Genomic DNA, 24,222 nt, shown 5'->3' on the forward strand with positions numbered 1-24,222 from the left:
TCCATAAACTTGACCTGAGCTGACTAGCCAAAACTTGTTGGTTGCTGTTCATTTTTTACTTGAATGAAGCATATTGTATGCTGAAATGTTCTATACCCCATGTCCATATTGGGTCAACCACACTGATAATAGGAGCCATGGCTTTTATAGAAGGGGACAATAGGGACGTGCTATCAGCAAGAGTGACAAGGAAAACATGACGTCAGTCCTACCAATGTAGTCTGATTGCTGCAGTTTAAACCAGAAGTCTGGCCTACCAAAAGAACCCTCTTGACAGGGGAAAACCTACTAATAATAGTAGACATTGTGGCCCATCAGGCACAACGTTTAGGGCCTGATTATTACTTTGGCAGTCAAAAAGATCTGACCACCAATTCAGAGTGGAGGAGGCTGCCATCATACCGCGGCCTCCCCGCAGTCATATTACGATGTTTCCATCAGGCTGACCTGCAGAAACAACATATTACAACATTTCTGCTTGTCATACCGGCGGGAACAGTGCCACAACAATGGCGGGAGCCAAGGCCAAAGCCCTGTCAGGCCAATGCCAGTCTGCAGTGGAAACATCATGGCATGGGCAGTGCAGGGGGCTCCCCTGTAGCCCACAGCAGTGGCTTTCCTCCAGCCTTTTCATGGCGGGGACCCTGCCATGAAAAAGCTGGTGAAAGAGGACTCTTGATCATCATGGTGGCGCTGAACTCAGCCCCACCATGGCTGACCATGACTCTGACCGCCGCCATCCTGTCTGCACCCATGATCCTAGCAGTGGTGGCGATCCTAATCTGGCAGTCTGACATTTGGGAATGTGGTGTCTCGAGCGCCATCGCAGGTTTGGTTATCCGAGGACCGCCAAACTCATAGTAGTACCCTTTGTGGCATATTTTAGAGCCCCTAGAACCTTCTTGCATCACATAACCTGTGCTTGACTTTAATGATGTGTAAAAACTGCTCCAAGAGCAGTACAATGGCTTAGGCCCGTTGGGCAGGATGGGCAGGGTGTGAGGCATGTGACACCTGTCAGCAGAGGAAAAACATTTGGGAGGGTTTTGGATTTTAATTTACTTCAAAGCGGCAAAGGTGAGTCATGCTCATTCACACTTAAATATAAGAAGAGACCTTAGGATAAGTAGGTCTTTGTTCTTTATGTCCCCTGTTGCCAGTTTGGCACCAGCTAACCACACACATGGCATAACCAAAGGCTCTCTTCAAGGGCAAAAGGCCTGTGTCATCTAGGACTTCACTTAGAATGATGGTGTGTGGGATAGTTTACAATAAGAAAAACAGAATTACTGCAAAAGTGGGATTGCCTGGAAACATTTTTCTCATTGGTAAGGGAGTATCTAGGAGTCACCTCCATCACTGGCTAGTAGCTCCTACTAATGAGGCACCTCACCCAGAGCTCTGCGGAGCACTTTCCGGACCTAAGGAAGAACAAAGGCTGTGGACCTGTGATTTGAAACCTGTGAGACCTCAAGAGCTTGATCTGCTCCCACTAGTACCCAGGTCAAAGACTTAGGCTCAAAGGGTCAGTTGGCTGACCGCTTATGTGCCTATCGGGACACAACAAAATGCAGCAGGCCTTTTTCCTGTAGTGTCTGGTTATAACTGGAAGAGGACTGGAAACAACTGGTGGCCTCAGCTGGAGTGACACCTGACATATAAGGTCCTGGTTATGACATCTATTAATCCATATTTGGACTTCCAGATCTCCAGAGGACTCAGACCAACCACCTAAGTCAAGCCACTCAAAGTGCAACCTCTCAGGACAAGAAAATCCGGTTTGCCCCATTCAGACCTTTTTGTCACCTGAAAATCCATTTCAGCAGACACTCACAGCAAGCCTATCCAACTTAGGTTTGACCTTCCCAGGTACAGTTTGCTGCCTTGGACAGCAGGAGGAATCTGAGCTCTCTAAAAGAGACTTAGGCCCACATGTTTGGGCTTTGTGGTGCAGTGTAGCACAGCAAATCACCTTGCTGTACTGCCCTGCACCACACTGAAAGGGAAGGAAAGGGCAGTATTTATCCAATACAATGCAGTCCCGTTCTTTTCTCTGGTGCCATTTTAGCTGCCTAGCGCCAATGCAGACACCCTTGTAACATGGTGCAAGGGTCCCTACATTGCATGCAGGATTGATTTTCTTCAGCAATGGACACATTCCTGCACAGAAACAATACTTAGAGGCTTTTTCCTCTGTTTATGTGTGCTGCAGAAACAAAATGAGAAGTATATATAATTCTTCTTGTTATGCTTCTCCTGGGGAGGCAGAAATCTTTGGTGCATTCCTAGGTTTACAAGTTCTTGTAAATCTGGGAATGCATCAAAATCCATGAATGTTACGTGGAAACGCCCATGCAATACCCATGGAAACACCTCCCTGGTGCACAGTAACGTAACAGTGTGATTTGTGCTGCCTTACATTACATAAGATTTATGAAGCCATGCAGCCCATGAAGGTGGCTTGCATGGCTTCATGAATGTCACTTAAGGATTGTGTCAATTTTGCACCATGTTGCTTGGTGCAAAAGCACCTCTTTTCAGGCCATAAACATTGCCCTAAGTCTGAAGGTAGAAATCTTTACCTAGTGAAGACACCAAAAGAATCTGGCTGATGAAGGAAGTGTTCTGACTTTCCAACTCAAAGCTTTGCCAACCAAAACATCAGTGCGACCTCACTTGTTGCAATCTGACTTGAAAAGAATATCATTGGATACATCATGCTGCGTAGCTCTACAGAGGATTTTTTTGATTTCCATTTAACAGATTAAGGCAGAAAATAAAATCTTCGACAGGAGAAACCGGCTTTGTGTAGCTGAACCATGCTCCTTTGCATGGTCTGAAGTCCTGCCTAGGTCCGGGGCCACACAATACTTTCTATTGAAGCTTTATTGAACTGTGGGAGCAATTAGCAAAGAGATGGAACTAGCTGAACGGTGCTTACCTCTTTCTTCCCCGCCACCCCTTGTTCCATCTGTTAACTTGTCCCCATCAATGGTTGGCCGTGGGGAAGGGGTTGTATTTCTGGTTCCTGAGTCTTCAGATAGCTACCATCTTGTGGTGGAATCGCTTTCTCCACCCATGTCCCCTAAGTCTATAGTTCACTTTCAAACTGACGTTGTGGATGCTCCATACAACAAGGGTGAGACAGACCTCGGGAAAAGAAAGAGGGTGGAGCCCAGTGGCAGGTAAAAACTCTCCATTGTGAACACTTTGCAACCACCCAAGGATTCTGTAGAGCATGTAAAGTAGACAGATAAGCTGGGACCTTTATTAGACAAATTATATGATAAGATTACTGCCACTTTGACTACTAAACTGGGCCTGATACTTAAATGTATGTTTGCGATAAAATCAAACCTTGCCAATTGCATATTATCTGAGCTTTCCTCAGATACCTTTGGTGCTTTATGTTAAAACTTTGTATCCACGGTTATATCCCAGCACATTGTTTCCTAGGATGGTCTTACTACAATTGAGAAGAGGGTATCTAATTTGAAAGGAGCAAACACTCTGATACCCCTGGATGTTGCAAGCTCCTTCTGAACCTAACCTGATGGTTGTAATCAGGAATCTGGGGCAAGGAAGGAGGGTCAATCCTAGTCTGTCTCCCATAGTCAATCTGCCCAATTGTCAACTAGAGAAATGAATAAAGTCCTGCCCAATATAAAACAACAGCATGATTTCCAGGGGGATATTGCAACACACTCTAGAGAAGTACCAGCATTAGCAGCTTGCCAGGCTCCCTGCCCCTCAAAAGACATATTAGAGTTACCACCCGATTGCAGTCCATATGTGGCAATATTGATTGATTGATGTCCCTCACTTGAATTCCAGCAAAGATGAAACAACATTTGAGCTGAAGAATAAAGTCTGTTATTGGCTATCCCAATATACAAACTTTAGGTCGCATGAGTCCAAGGGCATCCTTTTTGTGAGAAGGGATGGGTCAATTGGGCCTATTGGTAAATCCATAAAAGGGGACTATGTTGTACTAAACTGGAGGTACCCGCGGTTTGAAGAGAGGTTGATCAACTTGGGTGACAGGTTGTTTAGAGGTAGGTTTAGCATCAGTGTATCGTCCCACTGGGGATTTTCTACACTTATTTAAGTTTAAGGGTCACAAGTGGGTGTGATCTGGGCCCGATGGCTGACACAAGCAACTTTACTATTCCAGTTGTCAATACGTTTCAGTGTCTTTCTGACCGTGAGAGTCAAGATTGACAGTTTGGGATCTACAGCAGTTATTTTGACCTAGCCCCAGGTGGAAGTATGTGGAAGTCTCAAGCCAAGACGATTGATGGGACTAGTGGGAAGTGTAGGAAAGGAGATGAAGGTTGTAAGGAAGTTGTTTGTGAACAAACTTACCTCTCCCAATGCCTGGATATTTGCTGTTGTTTCTTCTCCCCGTCCTCCTGTCCATCTAGTCTGGTTCTATCTTAACACCTGTAGTAGTATTGAACGGCTACAACCTCAATTGCATGAAAATGTGCAGATATTGGAGGGGCCATTTTGTCACTGTCTTGGAATATTGCGGGACTAAAGGAGAAAATCAATGACCCAAAGTGGGCAGTATTTATTGATAAGTATGATATATTTGTTCTACAAGAAACCTGGGCCCTGGAAAAACACCATAGACCTGGATATTCAAATTACAGTCTTTAGGCAGTTCATCTAAGAGGGCTATTAATCTGGGTTAGGAACACGCTAGACCTATAGATTAAAACACTGGATGTGTATAGTAAAGACATCTTGGAATTGTCCCTAAGAGGCAGAAGTGGTCCCTAAGTGTACATCTATAACATAAACGTCTGCACTGTACAAAATAATAGGGAAGCCTCAACACTTGTGATGCTGGACTGTTGTTTGTGTAACAGGTTGGAAAATCACCCTCTAATTATAACGGGTGATTTCAATACTACTTTTGAACCACTAGAGGGTCTAGCGACAACTTTTGGTATTGAGAATGAGGCCAAAGGAATTCCTGTGTTAAGGACAGAATGTTTACAGACCTGGCCAGCTTATAGCTGTCCAGTTACTGTCTCTCATGCTGAATTACGGTATATGCGTGTAATGGAAGGTTTCTTCAGATATGAAGTATGTCCTAACTTTTAACTGTGGATCCATGACCAGTAATATTGATTAAGGCCCTCATTACGATCATGGCGGTTCGGCCCGCCATGCCGGCAGTGGCAGCTGAAGCCACCAGCCGGCTTGGCGAGCCGAACCGCCATATAAAGAACAGGGTGACGGCCGCCAGCTGCAGCCGTCACCCACCGCCATGCTTCCGCCGCCAGGCAGCCTGGGGTGGGATGAAACACCATCAGCCATAATGTTTCAAATGCCACCAGCCTTTTCCTGGCGGGATATACATGGGCAGAGCAGGGGCCCCCGTGCAGGTGCCCGTCGCGCACGTCACTGCCCGATTTACTTTTTTCTCAGGATTATGCCTCCTCCTGTTTAGGGATAAAAGAGGTTAGATCAGTAGTTTTGGAGCAAGATTCTGACCTTAATTGTGGGCTAATTCACTTCTCTTTTCACTTCAGGAAACCCTTTCAACTATACAGGCTATGCTGCTGGGTAAAGCACCAGAGCCTGGTGGAATCCCTGGTGATCTGTACAGATCAGAACTACTTGTATGGGGGCCCTATGTAAACTGTCCTACCATTGAAATAGTTGCAAGAGTGGCAATACCAGAAACATAAATTATACATGTTTACAAAAAGGGAGACAGAAATAGCCCAAGTAATTATCCCCCAAGTAGTTTATTTGACCACCTTCAGAAGATCTTCTGCTGCCAGTTACTAGAATGGTTACTGAATTGGATGGATGAGGCTTCCATTCATTTGCCCTTGTAGTTGTGGTTTTGACTAAGGATGAGTAAAATTTATCACATTTTCATGTTCAATCTAATTGTGTCTAAGTACCTGAGGCAGGCTGGGGGTCATCTTTACTTGGTCTTTGTCAGCCTAAGGGCAGCTTTGACTTAGTTCCGAGGCAGCTTCTGGGGTCTACTCTGGCCAAGATGGGCACAGACTCAAATTTGCAGGATGTACTCATCAGTCTCCATAGTAACACTACTGCCCAAGTCAGGTGGCAGATGAGTGAAAAATTGACAAACGCATTCCGGTGTGGCGAGTTGATGGTAAGGGTGTGTTGTTGCACCAGCACACTTTTCCCTATATATATATGTATGAAAAAGTAAAAATGCTGTGTGAGTGTGTTCATGATTCTCCAAAGTTATCTGGTTCCTCTATTCCAGCGATGCTCTTTGCTATTGATACTTTGCTGTTGTCACAAACACCAACTGGCTTTCAAAATCTTTTAAATAAATGTAATGAGTTCTGTGATGTCCATGGCTTAGAGGTTAATACTTCAAATACTGAAATTATGATTTGTAATCAGCACAGAGCTTGTAGATGGATTTTTTAAAGTGAAAGGTGAACTGCCATAGGTTGCTTGCTTTGAATATGTATGGATCAGAATTTGTAAGGGTAAGGTTGTGGTGAAGAAATGAGTTACATCATTACAGATTGGCTGCAGAAGAGGTTTTGAGGTTGAGCAAAGCACACTCATTGCTATGGTTTAAGTTTGCTAGGCATCATTTTACCAATTACGGTTTGAGAGACTATTGGACAAACCCCTCCACAATGTTTTCCAATGCAAAGTGTAGAGTCAAGATGACATTTTGTCAAGGAATGTTTTCAAATTTCACCACAAGGCTAAACCAGGGAGTTTGGTGGAGGACGTCCTAGATCAAAAGCCATCCTCAGGGAAACAATTTTACATGGATGACATATAACCACCAATATCACCTACATTGTATGTCAAATTTGGACTGGGAACTCCGTTGGTTAACGAATTTTGTAAGTGGAAGTCCATTTCTCCCACTTCATCAATGTGCCAGTTTCGCGGCTGAGTGAATGAGGATATAGAACACGTTCCATTTGTTTGCCCCAGGTATAAAAAGCTGCAACAAACCTGGCTTCAACCCCTATCTTACAATGCTGGAGAGATATTTTATTGAGAAAGAATATTGAGATCAGATCTGGGGCAGGTTACTGTTTGGGGTGTTAAAAAGTTATCTCTGTGCCATATGGTTAGTTAGGAAAAAGCTCAGATTTTCAATTTAAATTTATTGCTACTTATATTGTCTGGATTGTTTTAACACAATTGTAAAATTATTATGAATAACAATGGAGTGAACTGATGTTTCTTGACAGAAAGTTTTAAATGTAATTTGGATTATAAATTTAGTCATAATTTGTAATCCACATTACTTATGATTTACTTGTTTTTAAACCAAATTTATCTATTTTATGTGTTTTATGGTCTGTGGCCGAAATAAACTTATCTGAATTTAATAAATATGGATATTCTGCTCTAATAATTTTCATTCTTTTTAATAATTCAAAATGTATTTTGTTCCCACATTAGTTGGGAAATTAATAGATCTGTCTTTTCAATGTACACATGCATCTTCAGAATTGTATGTGCATATTAAGGCATTGAGGAATGGGAAAGCTTAGAGAGTTGTGCTCAGGTGAGCTGCGACGTGCCTGAGTGTTCTGGCAGGCAATACTTTGACAGTTCTTTAAGATAATCAGAGAAACGCAATATTCATTGGAGACTGGACCACTGGTAAGCCTGATTGTCTCTCACAGGGCAGTGACAATGGTGAAACTTGGACTTTGCTGGGATAACCCATTCAAAGGTGTTTGTTTGCTAATTATTTGAAAATCTTGCATATCTGATATTTGCTGCAGAATATTCATTTTAGCAGAAGAAAACTGTTTCTTATTCTAAAGTGTTCAGTTGTTCCAAACCTTGACAAACAAATAATTATTTCTGCATATACTATAAGCATTATCGCAAATCAACTGTACACCACAAAATGGTGCATACTGATTGGCTACTAGCTGGCTTGCATCTACAAAGGAGATTCGTAGCTCGTACCTGAAACGAGCCTTAATAAAGTTCCAACCCAGTACACCTCTTTTCCCTAACAATTGCCTGTGACAGTCACAGGGTTGTAATATAGAACTAAGGGCCTGTTTTTTCCACTTTACTACTGGCTCAGGGCTGAGGAGAGTGCTGTTAGGACTAGGAGAAACTAAACAAAGGCGTAACATTTTGACTTAGGGATACACCCTCATAATTCTGTACTCCACCAGTATCCAAACCAACAGCCTCTTTTGAAATATTTTCCATAGCAGCTGCCACTCTGTTGTATCCAGGTAAGCTGTCAGCTGCCCCAGTCCCCAGAGTCTGCGTTCAGTAAGAGTTATTTCAGTGGATACCACTCTATGGCTCTCTCCAGCATCAAATCAATACTGATTGGCTTAGACTTTTGAGGCCAAACAACACCTCTCCCTGCCTTCAGTTTGCCCATAATATAGCAAAACTCACCAGATTAACGCCGTCAGATGTGAAGCTTGTGAATGACCACGTCAGAGCGGTGGCTCATGCCAACCTTGTCTGGCCGCGGATGGGTGCAGATGGGCTTGTGCAGACTTCTGGCCATTCCCAGAACAACACCCATTTTGATTTCCCATCAGGAAATAGTATATGGGCCAGATTTAAGAAAAGTGGCAGTGCACCCAGTTCAGAGCCACTTTTATTGCGCCCTTTAGTGCCCTCCTAATGCCACTATGTGTGCGCCGTATCTAGGATACAGCACACCATGGCAGTCGTTACAGAACTAGGGTCAACATTTTTGATGCTAGTTCGGAGCAATTGCAGGATTAGCATCAAAATCTTGATTCTAAAACTGCAAATCCCATTGAGGCCCATTGTGAAACAATGGTGTGCCTCCTTTTAATGCCTGCTCTGAGCTTAGATTTCTTTGCGCCATTTTTTCAGCCCCCTAACAGCGGAATGCCCCCTTTGCATACATTATGTCTGGCGCCGGCATTATGAGGCGCAAAGGGTTACAAAGTGGTGCAATTAATGCACTACACCACTTTGTAAATTTGGTGCAGCGATTCAGAACTCATTGCACCACATTAGCATAAACAAATAATGTTAATGTGGTGCAAGGAGGTGCTATGGGCTCTTACATATGCCCCTGTGCTTTTTGGAGGACCAGGTGGGAGTAGCTCCACTTCTACTGTGGCTTAAATTGTGATAATAGAAGACTGTTTGAACCTGAATTGTATGACTGCTATCCCCTGGTTAGAATATTTTAAAAAACCCCTGTGCACAATTGGAGTTAAGGGATGTTTTCGACAATCCAGGAAATATCACTTCCAGCTTGAAGATGCTGCTTAAAGGAAGGTTCTACAAGACCAGAGAAAAAGTGAGGATAGAAAAGGCTCTTGATAGGGTCTTGATTGAGAGATTCGTCCAGTTTTCCCCTTCTACAAGGATTAAGCCATAGTTAGCCTGGGTTGTAAATATGGAGCATAGGTTTTAAACCACTAGGTTCTGTCTTCACCAGGTTTAATATTCGGTTGTGTTTCTAAGGGCTGGTTCCTGGTTTCTCTCACTTCCATGCTGCCCTTGTGACGGTGTTACCGCCCAGTCCGCTCTGCCCTTTATGCTCTTCTGTTTACACTATTGCACTTTCTGGGACCACTTGTTATATCCCGTCTTGAGATAGAATGCTCCTCTGACCCATAAAGAGGGTTTGCGCCTTTTACAAATCTTGTCTTCCCCAAAAATGTGTTTTTTTGTACCAAATTTTATCTTGGGCGCCTTGAAACTGAGGAAGAAGTATGCTGCTTAAAGCTTGGGTTATTTTGTGGATAGTAATTTTTAAAAATGTTTTATCAATTTAAATTGTTTTATTGAATATCATTTCTTTGACATGTAACTGTGATTGTGTATTTTACAATGTGTTTTTATGGTCACAACCTGAGTGAGTAAAGTTTATTTGAAGAGTTGACTTAATAATAATTAGGTTGGCTGCCATTTGCGATTCACTCCGATTGGACAAAATGACAGGGATGCAAGGGTCAGCAAACCATCATAACCATGACAGCTTTGAAAGACTATAAAACCTTTTTTTTAAAGCAGCTCAATTTTGCATTTGAAAAAAAAACTTTTAAAAAAAGTATCTGTGAGAGTAGGCATTGGTCTTCTGGATTTGTGAATTGCTTATCACCTTCTCTGAGGAAGTCGTAAAAGATTAATGTTTTGTAATTGGAATTTGGTCACAAAACATGAATACATACCATCATAATTCAGTATTTGGAAGAGATGCCCTAAACACGCACCATTCAAATACTGAATAGGTACTGGGTTGCAAACCCAAATTGCAATTTGGTAACTTGTTACCTAATCGCAGTCAGAGGTTGGTACTTCAGAAAATGCACGTTTGCGATCGCAAACAAGCTGATTCTGAGAATCAGGCCATTTGCAACCACAAAGTGCTTTGTACATCTTGCTCTCAGTGCAATGATTGTTCTTATATCATTGCACTTTCACTTTCAGAAACTTTGCATTTCTAAATAAGACTTAAGTATGGACAATGTTTGGTAAATACAAACCTTTCATATCTTGTCAGAGTTGTCACTATACAGTTTAACATAACAGATTTTTAGATCAGTTATCTAAAAACTACACTTCAGTTTTTTTTTTTTTTACCAAGGTCAGAATGACCAGTGCAATTAAATTCTGGGTGTTTGTGTAGACTACAACATGCACAGTCATATGTTCTTCTCCAACAAAACAATCATTTTGAATGTCTTGGACATAAAGTTCATTAAATCATTGGTCCTTACCGCTGTCTGGTTCGATGTAAAACTTTGGATGGATTCCAGAATCATCTCCCACAATGGTATACTTCAGATTGTTAAACGGCCAGTCATCATCTGTGAATTTGACTGTTCCAACCAGAGTGTTCAATTCACTGTTTTCCACCACATTGAATATATTATTTCCTGGTACTGGTGAAAAATCATTCACACGAGTCACTCTCACAATCACGGTCACTGTGCCTGTGAAAGAAATATAAAATGAAGGCCACTGTCATGAATATTCCTTTGTTACAAGTCTCACGCTGCATTGAGCATTTGACAAAAGTTTTTTTTTAAAAACAGTTTCTGAAAGAGAGTGGTGGGTAAGGGTGACATGAGGTCCGGTATTAATATTAAATTTGGGACAGAGAGAAGAGCCCATATCATGGATACACGGATAGTCCTCTGCCTCTGAGTAGCAATTGAAAGCAGGGGCAAATTATTTTTAGGGCGCATACATAACATTAAATTATAGTATTCTCTGTCAGTGCAGAACTGGATCTCTGCTCTAATGGAAGGCAAAGGGCATGGTTTTGAGAGGGAAAGGAGGAGGATACCACAGAAGATGGTGGGTTGGGTATGTTATTCTTTTCACATTTGTGTAAGATAATGCTTACAATGTAAAGTATTTGTACAAGCTTTATTGTGGGAACTGGCATAACAGTACAGGTAATGTTTCTTACCCTTTCAATGCTTCTTTTCAGCTCTCACATCAAGAATGTTCCCACATTAACCCCTGCGCTGCCAGACCTTTTCCCCTTCAGGTGCCAGGCCTTTTTTAGGGCTATTTGGGGCAGCTCACACTTAGGCCCTCATAATGTTTTGTCCACATAAGCTACCAATGCCAAAATTGCGTTATATTTTACCAATATCCTAGGGATTCTAGAGGTACCCAGAGTTTGTAGGTTCCCCTGGAGTAGACCAAGAAATTAGCCAAAACACAGCAAAAATGATTTTGTTTTTAAATAAATGGTAAAAAGGATGCAAAAGAAGGCTTGTGTTTTTTTTCCCTAAAAAGGGCATTAACAAAAGATTGCGGTACTAAAATCACCATCTTCCCAGCCTTCAGGAACAGGCAGACTTGAATCAGAAAACCACATTTTTCAACACAATTTTGGCATTTCACTGGGACATACCCCATTTTGACTATTTTTTTGTGTTTTTAGCCTCCTTCCACTTAATGACAGAAATGGGTAAGAAACCAGTGCTAGATCCTGGAAAGCTAAACATTTCTGAAAATAGACAATATTCGGAATTCAGCATTTGTCAGTTGTGTAGATCCTAAAGGGTTTCCTATAGAAAATAACAGCTCAAATAAAAAAATATTTCTTACATTTAGAAGGAAAAAATTTAGAGAAAGACAAGGGGCAATAACACTTATTCTTCTATTCTGTGTTGCCCCGATAAAAATGGTACCTCAATTGTGTGGGTAGGTCTAGTGTCTGCAACAGGAAACGCAACATAGACACATCACATTTTTACTGTGGATTTTGGCCTCTAGCTCAGCCGGCACCTAGGGAAACCTACCAAACTTGTGCATTTTTTTAGGACTAGACACCTAGGGGAATCCAAAATGGGGTGACTTGTGGGGCTCTCACTGGGTTCTCTTACCCAGAATCCTTTGCAAACCTAACAAAAAAAACTCTTTTTCCTCACATTTCAATGTTAGAATGTTCTGGAATTCAAGAGGAGTCATACATTTCCTTCCACCCATCATTCCCACAAGTCTCCCGATAAAATTGGTACCTTACTTGTGTGAGTAGACCTAGTGCCCGTGACAGGAAATGCCCCAAAACACAATGGTGTGTATCCATTTTAGTCAGAGCTCCCTGCACGTTATTTGAACATACTAGGCCGCTGTGCACTTTAACCTAGATATATTTTAATCACCTTCATCTTATTATTGTTACAATAACCATTTTTACGGTCTTGTTTTATTTTCTGTTTATCTAACTGTTTTTGCCTAAGCCAGCACTCTGTTCTAAAACAAGACATTCTTGATCACTCTGTGCTTCTTCCAAGGCAACAGTACTGTACATTGCTGGTGAGGTGAACGTGGTGGAAGTTTAGTCTCCAACATTCGTAGAAAACACACATCCTTACGAAGGGACATTTTCTCAGAACATCAGCTGTGTTGTTATAAAAACACTTCCTTGGGATTCCAGCCAGGGAACCACTACTGTATGCTGATTGCTGAATGCTTCGCTACAGATGCTAACGCAGACCGCAGGCCTTTGCTCAGGTATGGAGGATGATGTCTTCCCAGGGGAACCTGAAGGGCAGAATTAGAGCTTAACATACTTTGCTCTATCATAGCCTAGGTAGGAGCTAGTCTACTGACTATAGTAACAATATGATAGTGCTGTTTTTATGCTTCATGCTTCTCGTCACAATTGTAATACTGCATGATGTGTCATCCTGGTTATTGCAGCTCACGCTATGCTATCTAAGATGCAGTCATTTTATTAAGCTCATTATTGAAATATATACTGCTTCTTTTTGTCATTTATATATGAGACTGAATTGTAAATGAGAGAAACGGATGCAACCTGAGTGACCACGACTTCCCTGAGAAGCCAAGTATGTCATGCGCTCGCCTGCCCAGTCATCCCTATCTTTGGGTAGAGATGAGGCACTGCTACTTAGCCAGGTGTCACCTGCAGTGGGTTAGATTTAGGCCCTCATTCTGACCTTGGCGGTCTTTTCGCGAGACCGCCGAGTTACCGCCGCGGTGAAGACCGCCGACCGCGGCGGTATGCCGCTGTGCGCATTCCGACTGCTGGGAGCGTTCCGCCGGGAAACCGCCAGCAGCCACACTGGCGGTCGGCGGAAAAGTGGAGACTGGTCAACCTCCACCGCCACGCCAGCAGAACACCGCCCACAGAATTACGACCCACATATCTGTGTGGCGGTCTTCTGTTGGCGGTGTTCTGTTGGCGGTCACCTCCCCATGGCTCCCGTCGCCTCCCGGAGGACCAACGCACAAGGTAAGTTGACCGTCCGTGAGGGGAGGGGGAGGGGGGGTGTTGTGTGATGTGGGCGTGCATGGGGGTGTGCGTGTGAGTGTGTAGAGGGGGTGTGTGAGTGCGTGTATGCGGGCGGGGGGTGCTGCTGTGTCTATGGGTAATGTGTGCTGTTCGGCAGGTGCGCATGTCTGCATGTATGTGTGCGGGTATGTGTCCCCGTTGTGTATGTGTGTGTAGGGGGTGTGTATATGTGCATGTTGGGGGTGTGTGCATGTCGGGGTGCATGTATGTGCATGTCGGGGTGGGGGTGGGGAGGGGGTTCGTACCACCTCTGGGGGGTGGCAGGGGGGTGGAGGGTGTGGGGGGAGGACTCGGGTGGGTAGTGGGGGAGACCCCTATCAGTGCCAGGGAAGGAATTCCCTGGCCCCGATAGTGCTTACCGCCATGGTTCGCATGGCGGTTCCCGACCGCCAGAAACCGCGGCGGTAGGCAGGGTCATGATACCGTTGGCGGTCTTGGGACGACCGCCGGGCCGGAGTGCGCAAACTCCAGCCCGGCGGTCATGACCGCCGTGGCGGTCGGAGTGGGGAAGTGGCGGTCGATCGCGGCGGTGACCGCCGCGGTCAGAATGCCATTTTTCTGACCGCCGGTCTGTTCGCGGTCCGACCGCCGCCTCTCCGCCGACCGCCAAGGTCAGAATGAGGGCCTTAGTCTCCCACACCGTGGGCGATTCTGCCACTCAAAATCCAGTAATCTCATTAGAACAATGAGAACATATGTGACAACAACGTGGACACTTCACATTTTCCCAAAGAAAATAGAGCTGTTTTTGCAAAGTGCCTAGCTAGGGAATCCTACCAAACCCATGCATTTTTTAAACCTAGACACCAAGGGGAATCCAAGATGTGGTGACTTGTGGGGCTCTCACTAGGTTCTGTTACCCAGAATCCTTTGCAAACCTCCAAATTTGGCAAAAAAAACACGTTTCCTCACAATTTGGTAATAGAAAGTCCTAGACTCTAGGAGGAGTCACACATTTCCTTTAACCATACATTCCCCCAGGTTTCCTGATAAAAATGGTACCTCACTTGTGTGGGTGGGCCTAGTGCCCATGAAAGGAAATGCCCTAAAACACTGTGTGGACACATCAAAATTATCAAATACAAAACTACCTGTTTTTGCAGGGGAACCTGCGTTTATGGTCCTGGGCTCAGCAGCCATATAGGGAAACCTACGAAACCCAAACATTTCTGAAAACTAGACACACACCTGAGGGAGTCCAGGGAGTCCAGGGAGATGTGACTTGCTTGGATCCCCCCCGTGTTTTCTTACCCAAAAACCTCAGCAAATTTCTAATTTAGGGCAGGGCACATTTCCTACCACCAAATATTCCACTCAGTCTCCCGGTAAAAATGATACGTCACTTATATAGGTGGGCCAAGTGCTTGTGACAGGGAAGAGCCAAAAACATGTCAAAATTGAGGGGGAACGAAAGTGAGTCCAAAAGGGCAGTTTGAAAAAAAAAAATTTTAGGCTGACAAGTGGGGCAGAAGTTTTATCGGTATACATGTGACATCGCTAGGTGGTAGGAAGTTTGTGGATTCCTGCAGATTCCGGAAGGTTCTATCACAAAAATGTTGGATGAATGTATGATTTCCAGGGCATTGTATGTGAGAAAATGGTGCAGGATGCATATGCAGCACCCAGATGTTTTGTTTTCAGATGTTTGTAGGTCTTGTGAATTTTTCTACATGGCAGTGTCCAAAAATCCAAAAAGTGCAGGCCTCATCATTCCAAGTGGAACAATTTTGAGAGTTAGACAAGCTGTCATGGCCCAAATGTGAAACCAAAACCCCAAATAATCATATGTCCTCTTGCTTGCAGTGGGATAGGGTGTTTTAGTGTGTGGAGGAGAGCTGAAAAACTGTTACCCCCTTCAGATGGGGTGAGGACATAACCATGCCCAAACTGGTTGGTAGCCCCCACCCCACTATTTTTGTTAATTCCCTGACATCTAGTAGGCTTTCTGCCCCCCCCAGGGAGTGGATCAGAGGTAATTACCCAATTTGCCCGCCAGTGGGCAGAACAACTTTGTCCCCATGTATTTGGGGTGAGGGTATGGCCATACCCCCACCCTGTTTTTTTGAAGAAAAAAAAATCGTCTCTGGTGGGCTTTCTGCCCCCCTTGGGGGCAGATGGGCCTTCCAAAAATGGCCAACATTATTGTGCCCCCATAGGGAGCGACCCTTATCCAAGGGGCTGCCCCCAAACAAAACACACACATACACACACACACCAATCCCTGGTGCCTAAGTATTTTCTGCCCCCCCCGGGGAAGATTGGCCTAAAAGGAATAGGCTGGTACTCCCCAAAAGAGGGCACAAATGGCCTAAAACAAATTTGCCCCCCCAGGGGAGCGACCCTTGCCTTAGGTGGTCACTCCTCTTGTATGAAATTGTGAAATTGTCTAGTGGATTCTGACTCCCTTAGGGGTAGATTTGCCTAATAAAAATAGGCTGATCTGCACCAAAGGGGGGCAGAAATGGCCTAAAAAAGAAATTGTCTCCTAGGGGAGCGACCCTTTCCTAGGGGGTCGCTCCCCATGTCTTTAAAAAAAAAAATGTTCCATGGAGCCTAGAGGTTTCCCTCCCCCCCCCGGGGGCAGACCGGCCTAATTACAGTAGGCTCATTGGCCCCCAAGGGGGCAGTAATGGCCTAAAACAAATTTGCCTTCTAGGGGAGTGACTCTTGCCTAAGAGGTCACCCCCCTCACATGAAACTGACCTAAAAATAAAATCCCTGGTGTCTAGTGGTTTCCACCCCCCTTGGGGGTAGATTGGACAAATAAAAATAGGCTGATGTGCCTAAGGGGTCACTCTCCACATCTGAAAAAACATAAAACAAAAAAAATAAAAATAATACCTGGTGTCTAGAGGCTTCTGCCCCCTCTGACGGCAGATTGGCCTAATTAGAAAAGGCTATTTTGCCCCAAAGATAATTTCCCCCTCCTGGGGAGTGGCCCTTGCCCAAGGGGCCGCTCCCCTTATGAATAAACAAACAAAAAAAACCTCCCTGGTGTCTAGTGGCCATTTCTGCTACCCGATTGCATTGCGATCGGGCAGCAGAAATACAGAGAGAGACATCAAAGGAAAGGAAAGACCTTTCCTTTCCTTGGATGACTCTCTCACCCCCTCCAAGTGATCGGAGGAGAAATGGATCCGATCACGTGCTAAAGCATTTCTCCTTTGATCCGCGTTGGAAGCTCAGGGGCAGCCTCTGGTGAGGTCAGCACGGAATTGCGCGCTGATGTCATCAGATGCCTCCGGGTCGGGCGGACAGGAGTGGAAGCGGAAGTGATTCCCATTCCATCCCTGCCCAGGGGTGGAGGTGCCTGGCCCTCGGGGGGAGCACTAGCGCTCCGCACAAGAGCCATAACAGGACGAGCTGGTCTCGTCCTCGGCACACGGCGACCGTGGCCCAGGGCAAGTCCAGGTCGTGTAGGACACCCATGCAGTTAAGGTTCTATGTTTACATCATAAAACCAATATGGAGCAAACCTGTATACTACCATAGCAACACAACTCATCTTCCTCTCTTATAAATACTATGGATAAGAAGAGTAACATATTGAAGTTATGCAGAATAACTCAAAAAATTGTAAGTAAGGGAAATAAATGCAACAACAACATTGGGGAAATGTAAAATAAAACATCAATAACCCTAAAAACAAAGTAGCACAGTGATTAATAAAACCAAAATATATAAATTTATTGAGGTAATGAAACCTTAAATAACAAATCCTTGAATCTGAGCGGTGTATTTTAACACATACCAACCCCTCCACATTTTTCTCCCCCTGCATTCTGTTTTTGATCTACCCCGACCCCAGACTGTACTGTGGCAGATGAAGACTGGAGCAACCACACAGACACATTTGCCATATCTCATACAACCCAGGATTGTTATCCAGCACATTAGTACTATCCTGTGATAGCCAATTTGAACTTGGCCTCTCAGTCATTTCTTTCTTCACCGCACCACCTTAACACACAGCAACACATCACTCAGAAGAATTGAATTGGAAAAAATCTTCTCCACCCTTTTGAGCTTTGAAAAATGATTTTTCCCTTCACAACCGAACCAGGTTTCTTCACCTTCACACTGTCACCAACCTTTATGACTTGCTACTTGCATCTGTATTTATTACCAAAATATTCCTTATCTACATTTTGAACTTTTATTATTTTTTCTTTGACCACCACAGGTGATCACTCCACTCTGGTATCCAGCCTAAATTATCCTGTGTGACTGCCATCCTGCCTCTCATGAATTCAATTGTCCCGTTGTTGCACATGGAACCGCCACACCATATGCATAATTTCTCTTTTTCAACTCACATTCGCACCCCTAGCAAGCTACATGGTACCTTCAAATACATTGTTAAGTGCTTCATGACACCACTTTACACCCTTGGTTGAGGAAAACATTTGATTAACTTCTGGAAGATAAAATTGATCAATTAGGATAATTTTGTTTAAATCCCTCAAGTGTACACATAGCCTAAACTTACTACTGAACTTTCTTGCCATTACCATCAGGGCAACACAGTCAGAGGCTTCAGTAGGTTCTATTATACCTGCCAAATGTAACTTTTCAATTTTGTATAAAGACTGTTGCCTAATAGCCATAGGTATATTTCTGGCTTTGTGGACACATGGTGCAGCATTTTCTTTAACAGAATTCTGTATTAGAACCTCTTTAGCATATCTATTTTACTTGATAAAACCTCAGGAAAACATCTAACAATTAATGCTTCTGCTCAATCCTCAGCTTGTAAAATCATGACAAGTTGGGGGCTGTTGGGATCTAAGGTCATGCGCGAATCCCCAATATGTCTCCATCACATCACTGAGGATCCATCCTTGGAAACATAGAATATACTTTCTGCTTATCTGTTCTTAAGTCTAAGACACAATTTCTTGAAACAGACCATTTCTATATTATTTTCCATAATACATTTTGGTGAAATATCAGTGGTTTGATATATTATCCCAATGTAAGGACAAACTTACTAACCTAGACTTTTCCATTCACAATGGTATGTGAATACCCCGAAGCAGCAAAAATTTGCAATTTTATTCCATCAAAATCCATGTTGCACAGAAGTTGTTCATAATATGAGTACTTGGGTACCCGATGTGCCTGCCTGCCCATTGGAAACTGTATTTTCTTCTCTATCATCAATATCGAACATATCTATAATAGTGTCCATATTAGTATCTGTCCCCCCAAACCACAGAAATGAGATCCACATCAAGATATGTGCCATAACATCTTTCTTCCTCCTATACTCTTTTAAAAAATCTACAATGCCACACCCTGAACATTTTGTTTACATCTGAAATGTCTTCTGTCATTGGCAGAATTACCACCATTCCCACATCTATAGCACTTTCCTTCAGGCATTTTATAAGGTAGTTTTTTCTTATTAATAGATTTTCCACTCTCCTCCTGCTTCCTTTGGGTGTCACACTGAGCTGAGGATTCTTTATTAGATCAATCCTTTATTTTGCCAATAGTTTCTGACTCCTTATCACTCTTTTTTCTCCAAATGTACTGCCTTTGCACATCTTCCAGTTAATTCTGCACTTTTAACTCTACCTGCCACGTCTTGCAATAGTGATTCTCCTTTAACCCATAAACTTTCTTGAATATTGAGGTTAGACCATGCATGTCAAGATAGTCACGGATAAGCTCATCATGCAGAATCCCAAACTGACAAGTCAACACTAGGGACCTCATTTACAAGGCTATGGCCACCAGGAAAGGGCAGAAATGCAACTTATCTACAAGATACAGCACTTTTCTGCCCTGTCCCCTTGTGCTGGTGCACAAATTGCTGCCATGCACAAGCGCAGGCACCCTTGCACCATGGTGAAAGGGTGCCTGTGTTATGGGGATGATTGTTTTCATGCAGGAAGGGATAACTTCCAGCACAAAAACAATCACAACACACAAGAAGGTTTTGTACAGTGCACATCCTGAAGTTATGTATTTCAATGTGCCCTTATATGTGATAATGAAGAACAAGGAAAGAGGGTGAAATAAAACAATTGCATAGAATCACACAATTTATGATGCAGGTAACCTGTGAATAATCACAGGTTTTCTGGTTTTACATTCAGCCACTTGATATACATGTTTTGCTCCCACTACACATACCTTAAGCTAACCCACCAACACCCTGCTCATCTGCCTCCCTGCTGGAATTAATACAGTCCTTGGTCACATCTCTGATCAAACTTTTTGGCCTCTGGGAAAATGTTTGTGCATGCTGTAGAGAGCCCAATTCAAAATGGAAGCTGATAAAGATGAATGATGATGCATATGCACGTGGCCCCAGGGTCATGCAACACGTATAAGTGCAACTCTTAGTCAAACGATAGCTTCAGAACACCTCCTTAAAATCTAAGATGTGGAAATTAACACAGGGCTTACCAATCATCCTGCAATATTTCCATTTAAAGAAGTTGAATTATATGCAGTCCAACGGCACTTCCCTATGAGTGTGCTCGACTGTGTTTGGTCCGTAAGAAGCCAGAAAAGCTCCAAAAGCTGTAAGTAAGACATGCTGGGTCCTCATGCCATTTCAGCTCATCACCAGTCCTTTGCTAAATATTGTCCACAATGTAAAGTAATTGTATAAGCTTTATTGTTGGAACTGGCACAAAGGTACAGGTAATGATCCTCATCTTTATAATGCTTCTTTCCAACTCCCACACCAAGAATGTCCCCACGTTAATATTCCATGTTCACATCATAAAACCAACATGGAACAAGCGTGTACCCTCTCTGAGTAACTAAGAGCAATACAACAATTCGGGACAGGGAAGAGAAGCCATGTTAAGTATGTCTCCCATTACTACCAGGCTACTGCATAGTAGTTGAAAGCAGGGGTGGATGATTTAGGGTGCTATACTACATAACATAAAAATACACATGGGTAAAAGTGATTAACAGGTTTGTTTTTCACCTCTTTGTTCTGAGTGACATTGTAGACAATTTGTGCTTGTCCCTCACATCTCTGATCAAACTTTTTGGCCTCTCGGAAAATGTTTGTGCATGCTGTAGAGAGCCCAATTCAAAATGGAAGCTGATAAAGATGAATGATGATGCATATGCACGTGGCCCCAGGGTCATGCAACACGTATAAGTGCAACTCTTAGTCAAACGATAGCTTCAGAACACCTCCTTAAAATCTAAGATGTGGAAATTAACACAGGGCTTACCAATCATCCTGCAATATTTCCATTTAAAGAAGTTGAATTATATGCAGTCCAACGGCACTTCCCTATGAGTGTGCTCGACTGTGTTTGGTCCGTAAGAAGCCAGAAAAGCTCCAAAAGCTGTAAGTAAGACATGCTGGGTCCTCATGCCATTTCAGCTCATCACCAGTCCTTTGCTAAATATTGTCCACAATGTAAAGTAATTGTATAAGCTTTATTGTTGGAACTGGCACAAAGGTACAGGTAATGATCCTCATCTTTATAATGCTTCTTTCCAACTCCCACACCAAGAATGTCCCCACGTTAATATTCCATGTTCACATCATAAAACCAACATGGAACAAGCGTGTACCCTCTCTGAGTAACTAAGAGCAATACAACAATTCGGGACAGGGAAGAGAAGCCATGTTAAGTATGTCTCCCATTACTACCAGGCTACTGCATAGTAGTTGAAAGCAGGGGTGGATGATTTAGGGTGCTATACTACATAACATAAAAATACACATGGGTAAAAGTGATTAACAGGTTTGTTTTTCACCTCTTTGTTCTGAGTGACATTGTAGACAATTTGTGCTTGTCCCTCAATATTTTGTTCACCATATTAGTCTCTAACAGTATTCATTTACTCAAAATTCAAGAGTACAATCAAAAAACATCTCCATTATTTACTGTTACCCATCTATATTTCTATATCATGTACTACGGACTTAAAGGTAACACATTACATGTTTTATATTACTCTGCTCTTCTCTCATGGCTCTTTTACTTTAATGAACATTTGGCATTGGTTCATTTTTAAATACATCCTGTCTCAACAGTTGTTTTACAGAAACAGGCAGAATTTCAGTATTTAGCACATAATTACACCAACAATCAAAATGATACAGGGCTTATCAATATGTTGCCAATTTGATATAAAATGGTAAATGCTAGTGATGGACTCTGAGTAATTAGATTCCATCACCATAATATCACTATGCTTGGTGATTTTTAAAATTAAATAATGTACACAGAAGTGGGTGAACTCCAGGACTTATCTACGTACTTATCTTTGAACTTTGCCTTTACAGGAATATTCCTAGTAAATATATATTTTAATTCTGAAAACAATGTAGGACAATGAGTCAGTTGACAGTCTAGATGGTGACCAATTTTGTGTAATATGGCTTCTAAAAACTGTTGAATGTATTTATTGGTACTTTACATTTCCAAATTTCCAAGTTCAAGTAAGGAAAGAAGGAAAACACAAACAATAACTAAAGTATCAAAACCATTTCTATGCATTCTCTGTTTGTTACATTTGTTTTTCTCATATCCAGCTGGTCCATGGCCAGATTAATTTAGGTTACTTCCTTGGTCTGTGGGTCACCTGATTCAGTGATATTCTGCAATTAATAGCTTACTTAGTCGTAAACATCAAAACATTGATTAGCCTTTATATCAGTACTTTAGGACAGAACCCAGGTGTTACCTTAGGAACAGCTGGAAATTGTAAGGAAACAGCCTCTTGAACTTGAACTGGAATTTGCTAGTGGCCTCTTGCTGGCACACAGTGTAAATCTCTAGATGGCCACTTTCCCTTAAGATTCAGGATGGCTTAGAAATGTACTCCTGTGGTTGCTTTGGCACCAGGAAATAATTTGGAAACATTTGAAAAGGTTTTTACAAGAGCAAAGGGGACCTATTGCGTAAAGTACATAACTGACACTTCCATGGTATCAGACTGAACTCAGATTCATCCCCCTGAAAGGCTCCAGCATCTCTGTAAAGATGACAAAGTCGATTTCTGTTTTGTGACTTGGGATCTTTTTCAAGCAAAAGCCTCAAAAACACCAGAGCACTTGTGGGACCAACCTGTGCGAGATAAATGACCCACATGTGCACAGTGGGGACTAGAATTTCAAATTTGTCCCACAAGAAGACAGCCTTTTCTTCAAAAAACAACAAAGTCTATTTTTGTATTAGGATGTTAGAATTTATACTTCCAGGCTTTCACCTGGACCTTCTTGATGTCTCTACAAGGTAGTTATGACTAAGATTGTGTTTCTTTCCATAGGAAATACCTTTATTGTGTTGCTAATACCTTTGGCATCATTTGTTGAATCTCCATAAAACATTCCAAAAAAGTGCTGCTTTTTTAATAGCTGGCACATGGAAAGTTTTCGAGGTAACCATTCAAGCAGGTGCCACAAAAAAATCCCAAAATGTGTTTTTCCCATTCATTTTTCTATAATAACTTTAGACACAGCTACAACCCAAATCATTGTATATATCACACCGTGGAGGATCCACCGGCCAACATATCTCAGGCTGGCATCTGATTGGCTGCACCACATCAACAAGGATGTGGTAGCAACCATATTAGGACTCAGGAAACAGTCCTGAGTTCTAAGGAAAAAGTAAAAAGAGACATTAGGGATCAGAATTGTGATACTCTGAACCCCTAGGTCTATTGGTGAGGTCCCAGAGGGACTATGCCCGGGCCCGAAAGCACAGAGGATCCATGAATCCACATCAAAATCTAACAAAATAAGAGTGAGCTTCTGCTCGTTTAATCAAAAATATCCACATTTCATCGAGGAAGGTGCATGGCCTCCCTCCCTGAGCCTCTGTGATGTCCCGGGGAATTTCATCTTGGGTTCGCTGTGTAACGCCTGTCAGAAAAATTCTGACAGTCGCTTTGATACATATATATGCAACCATCCCAAAGAGAAATGTCATGCCCTCACAGAGTGTATGGCTTCCAGAAATTTATTCATCCTCTTCCACAAAAGAAACAGACAAACATGTTTTGCCAAAAGCCTTTGTCAGTGTCAAAGATGCCATCAAAACAATCATTTGAATACGTGCAGTCCTTTGGCTGGGCAGGACTCGCCACACTCATTTCACAAAAGACGGGCTATCAATAAATCTCTTTCTCAAATCATGGATACTTGGTGGCCATTTCAATAGGATATATTATAAATCATCATGTCTTCCAGTATAGTCACAAATGTCTCTGCACAGTGCTATCATTCTTCAAAATTCATTTAAGCTAAGTGGTGAAATGGGGAAAGGTAAACCAATAGAAAAAGAAAATAAACAATGGCCCAGATGTGAGAGGGGCTAGCGCCTCCTGGCGCCAGTTAGTTTAAGTTTTTATGACTCTAATGTGGCCCAATGAGGCCAAATTCCCCACGCCATATTTACAAAGTGGAGCAATGCATGCATTGTTCCACTTTGTAACCTCTTTGC

General features: G+C 42.8%; 1 protein-coding gene across 1 annotated transcript in view; it reads right to left on the reverse strand.

Annotated features, from left to right (window-relative positions):
• LOC138287161 (cadherin-related family member 4-like) overlaps positions 1-24,222 on the reverse strand; it is a 182,049-nt gene that overhangs the window by 151,722 nt on the left and 6,105 nt on the right. Inside the window, exon 2 of the mRNA XM_069227521.1 lies at positions 10,722-10,937. Within this exon, the coding sequence (XP_069083622.1) occupies positions 10,722-10,937 (216 nt within the window). The remainder of the gene's footprint in view (positions 1-10,721; positions 10,938-24,222) is intronic.

The sequence above is a fragment of the Pleurodeles waltl genome, chromosome 4_1 (assembly GCF_031143425.1).
Source record: "Pleurodeles waltl isolate 20211129_DDA chromosome 4_1, aPleWal1.hap1.20221129, whole genome shotgun sequence".
Taxonomy (NCBI): domain Eukaryota; kingdom Metazoa; phylum Chordata; class Amphibia; order Caudata; family Salamandridae; genus Pleurodeles; species Pleurodeles waltl.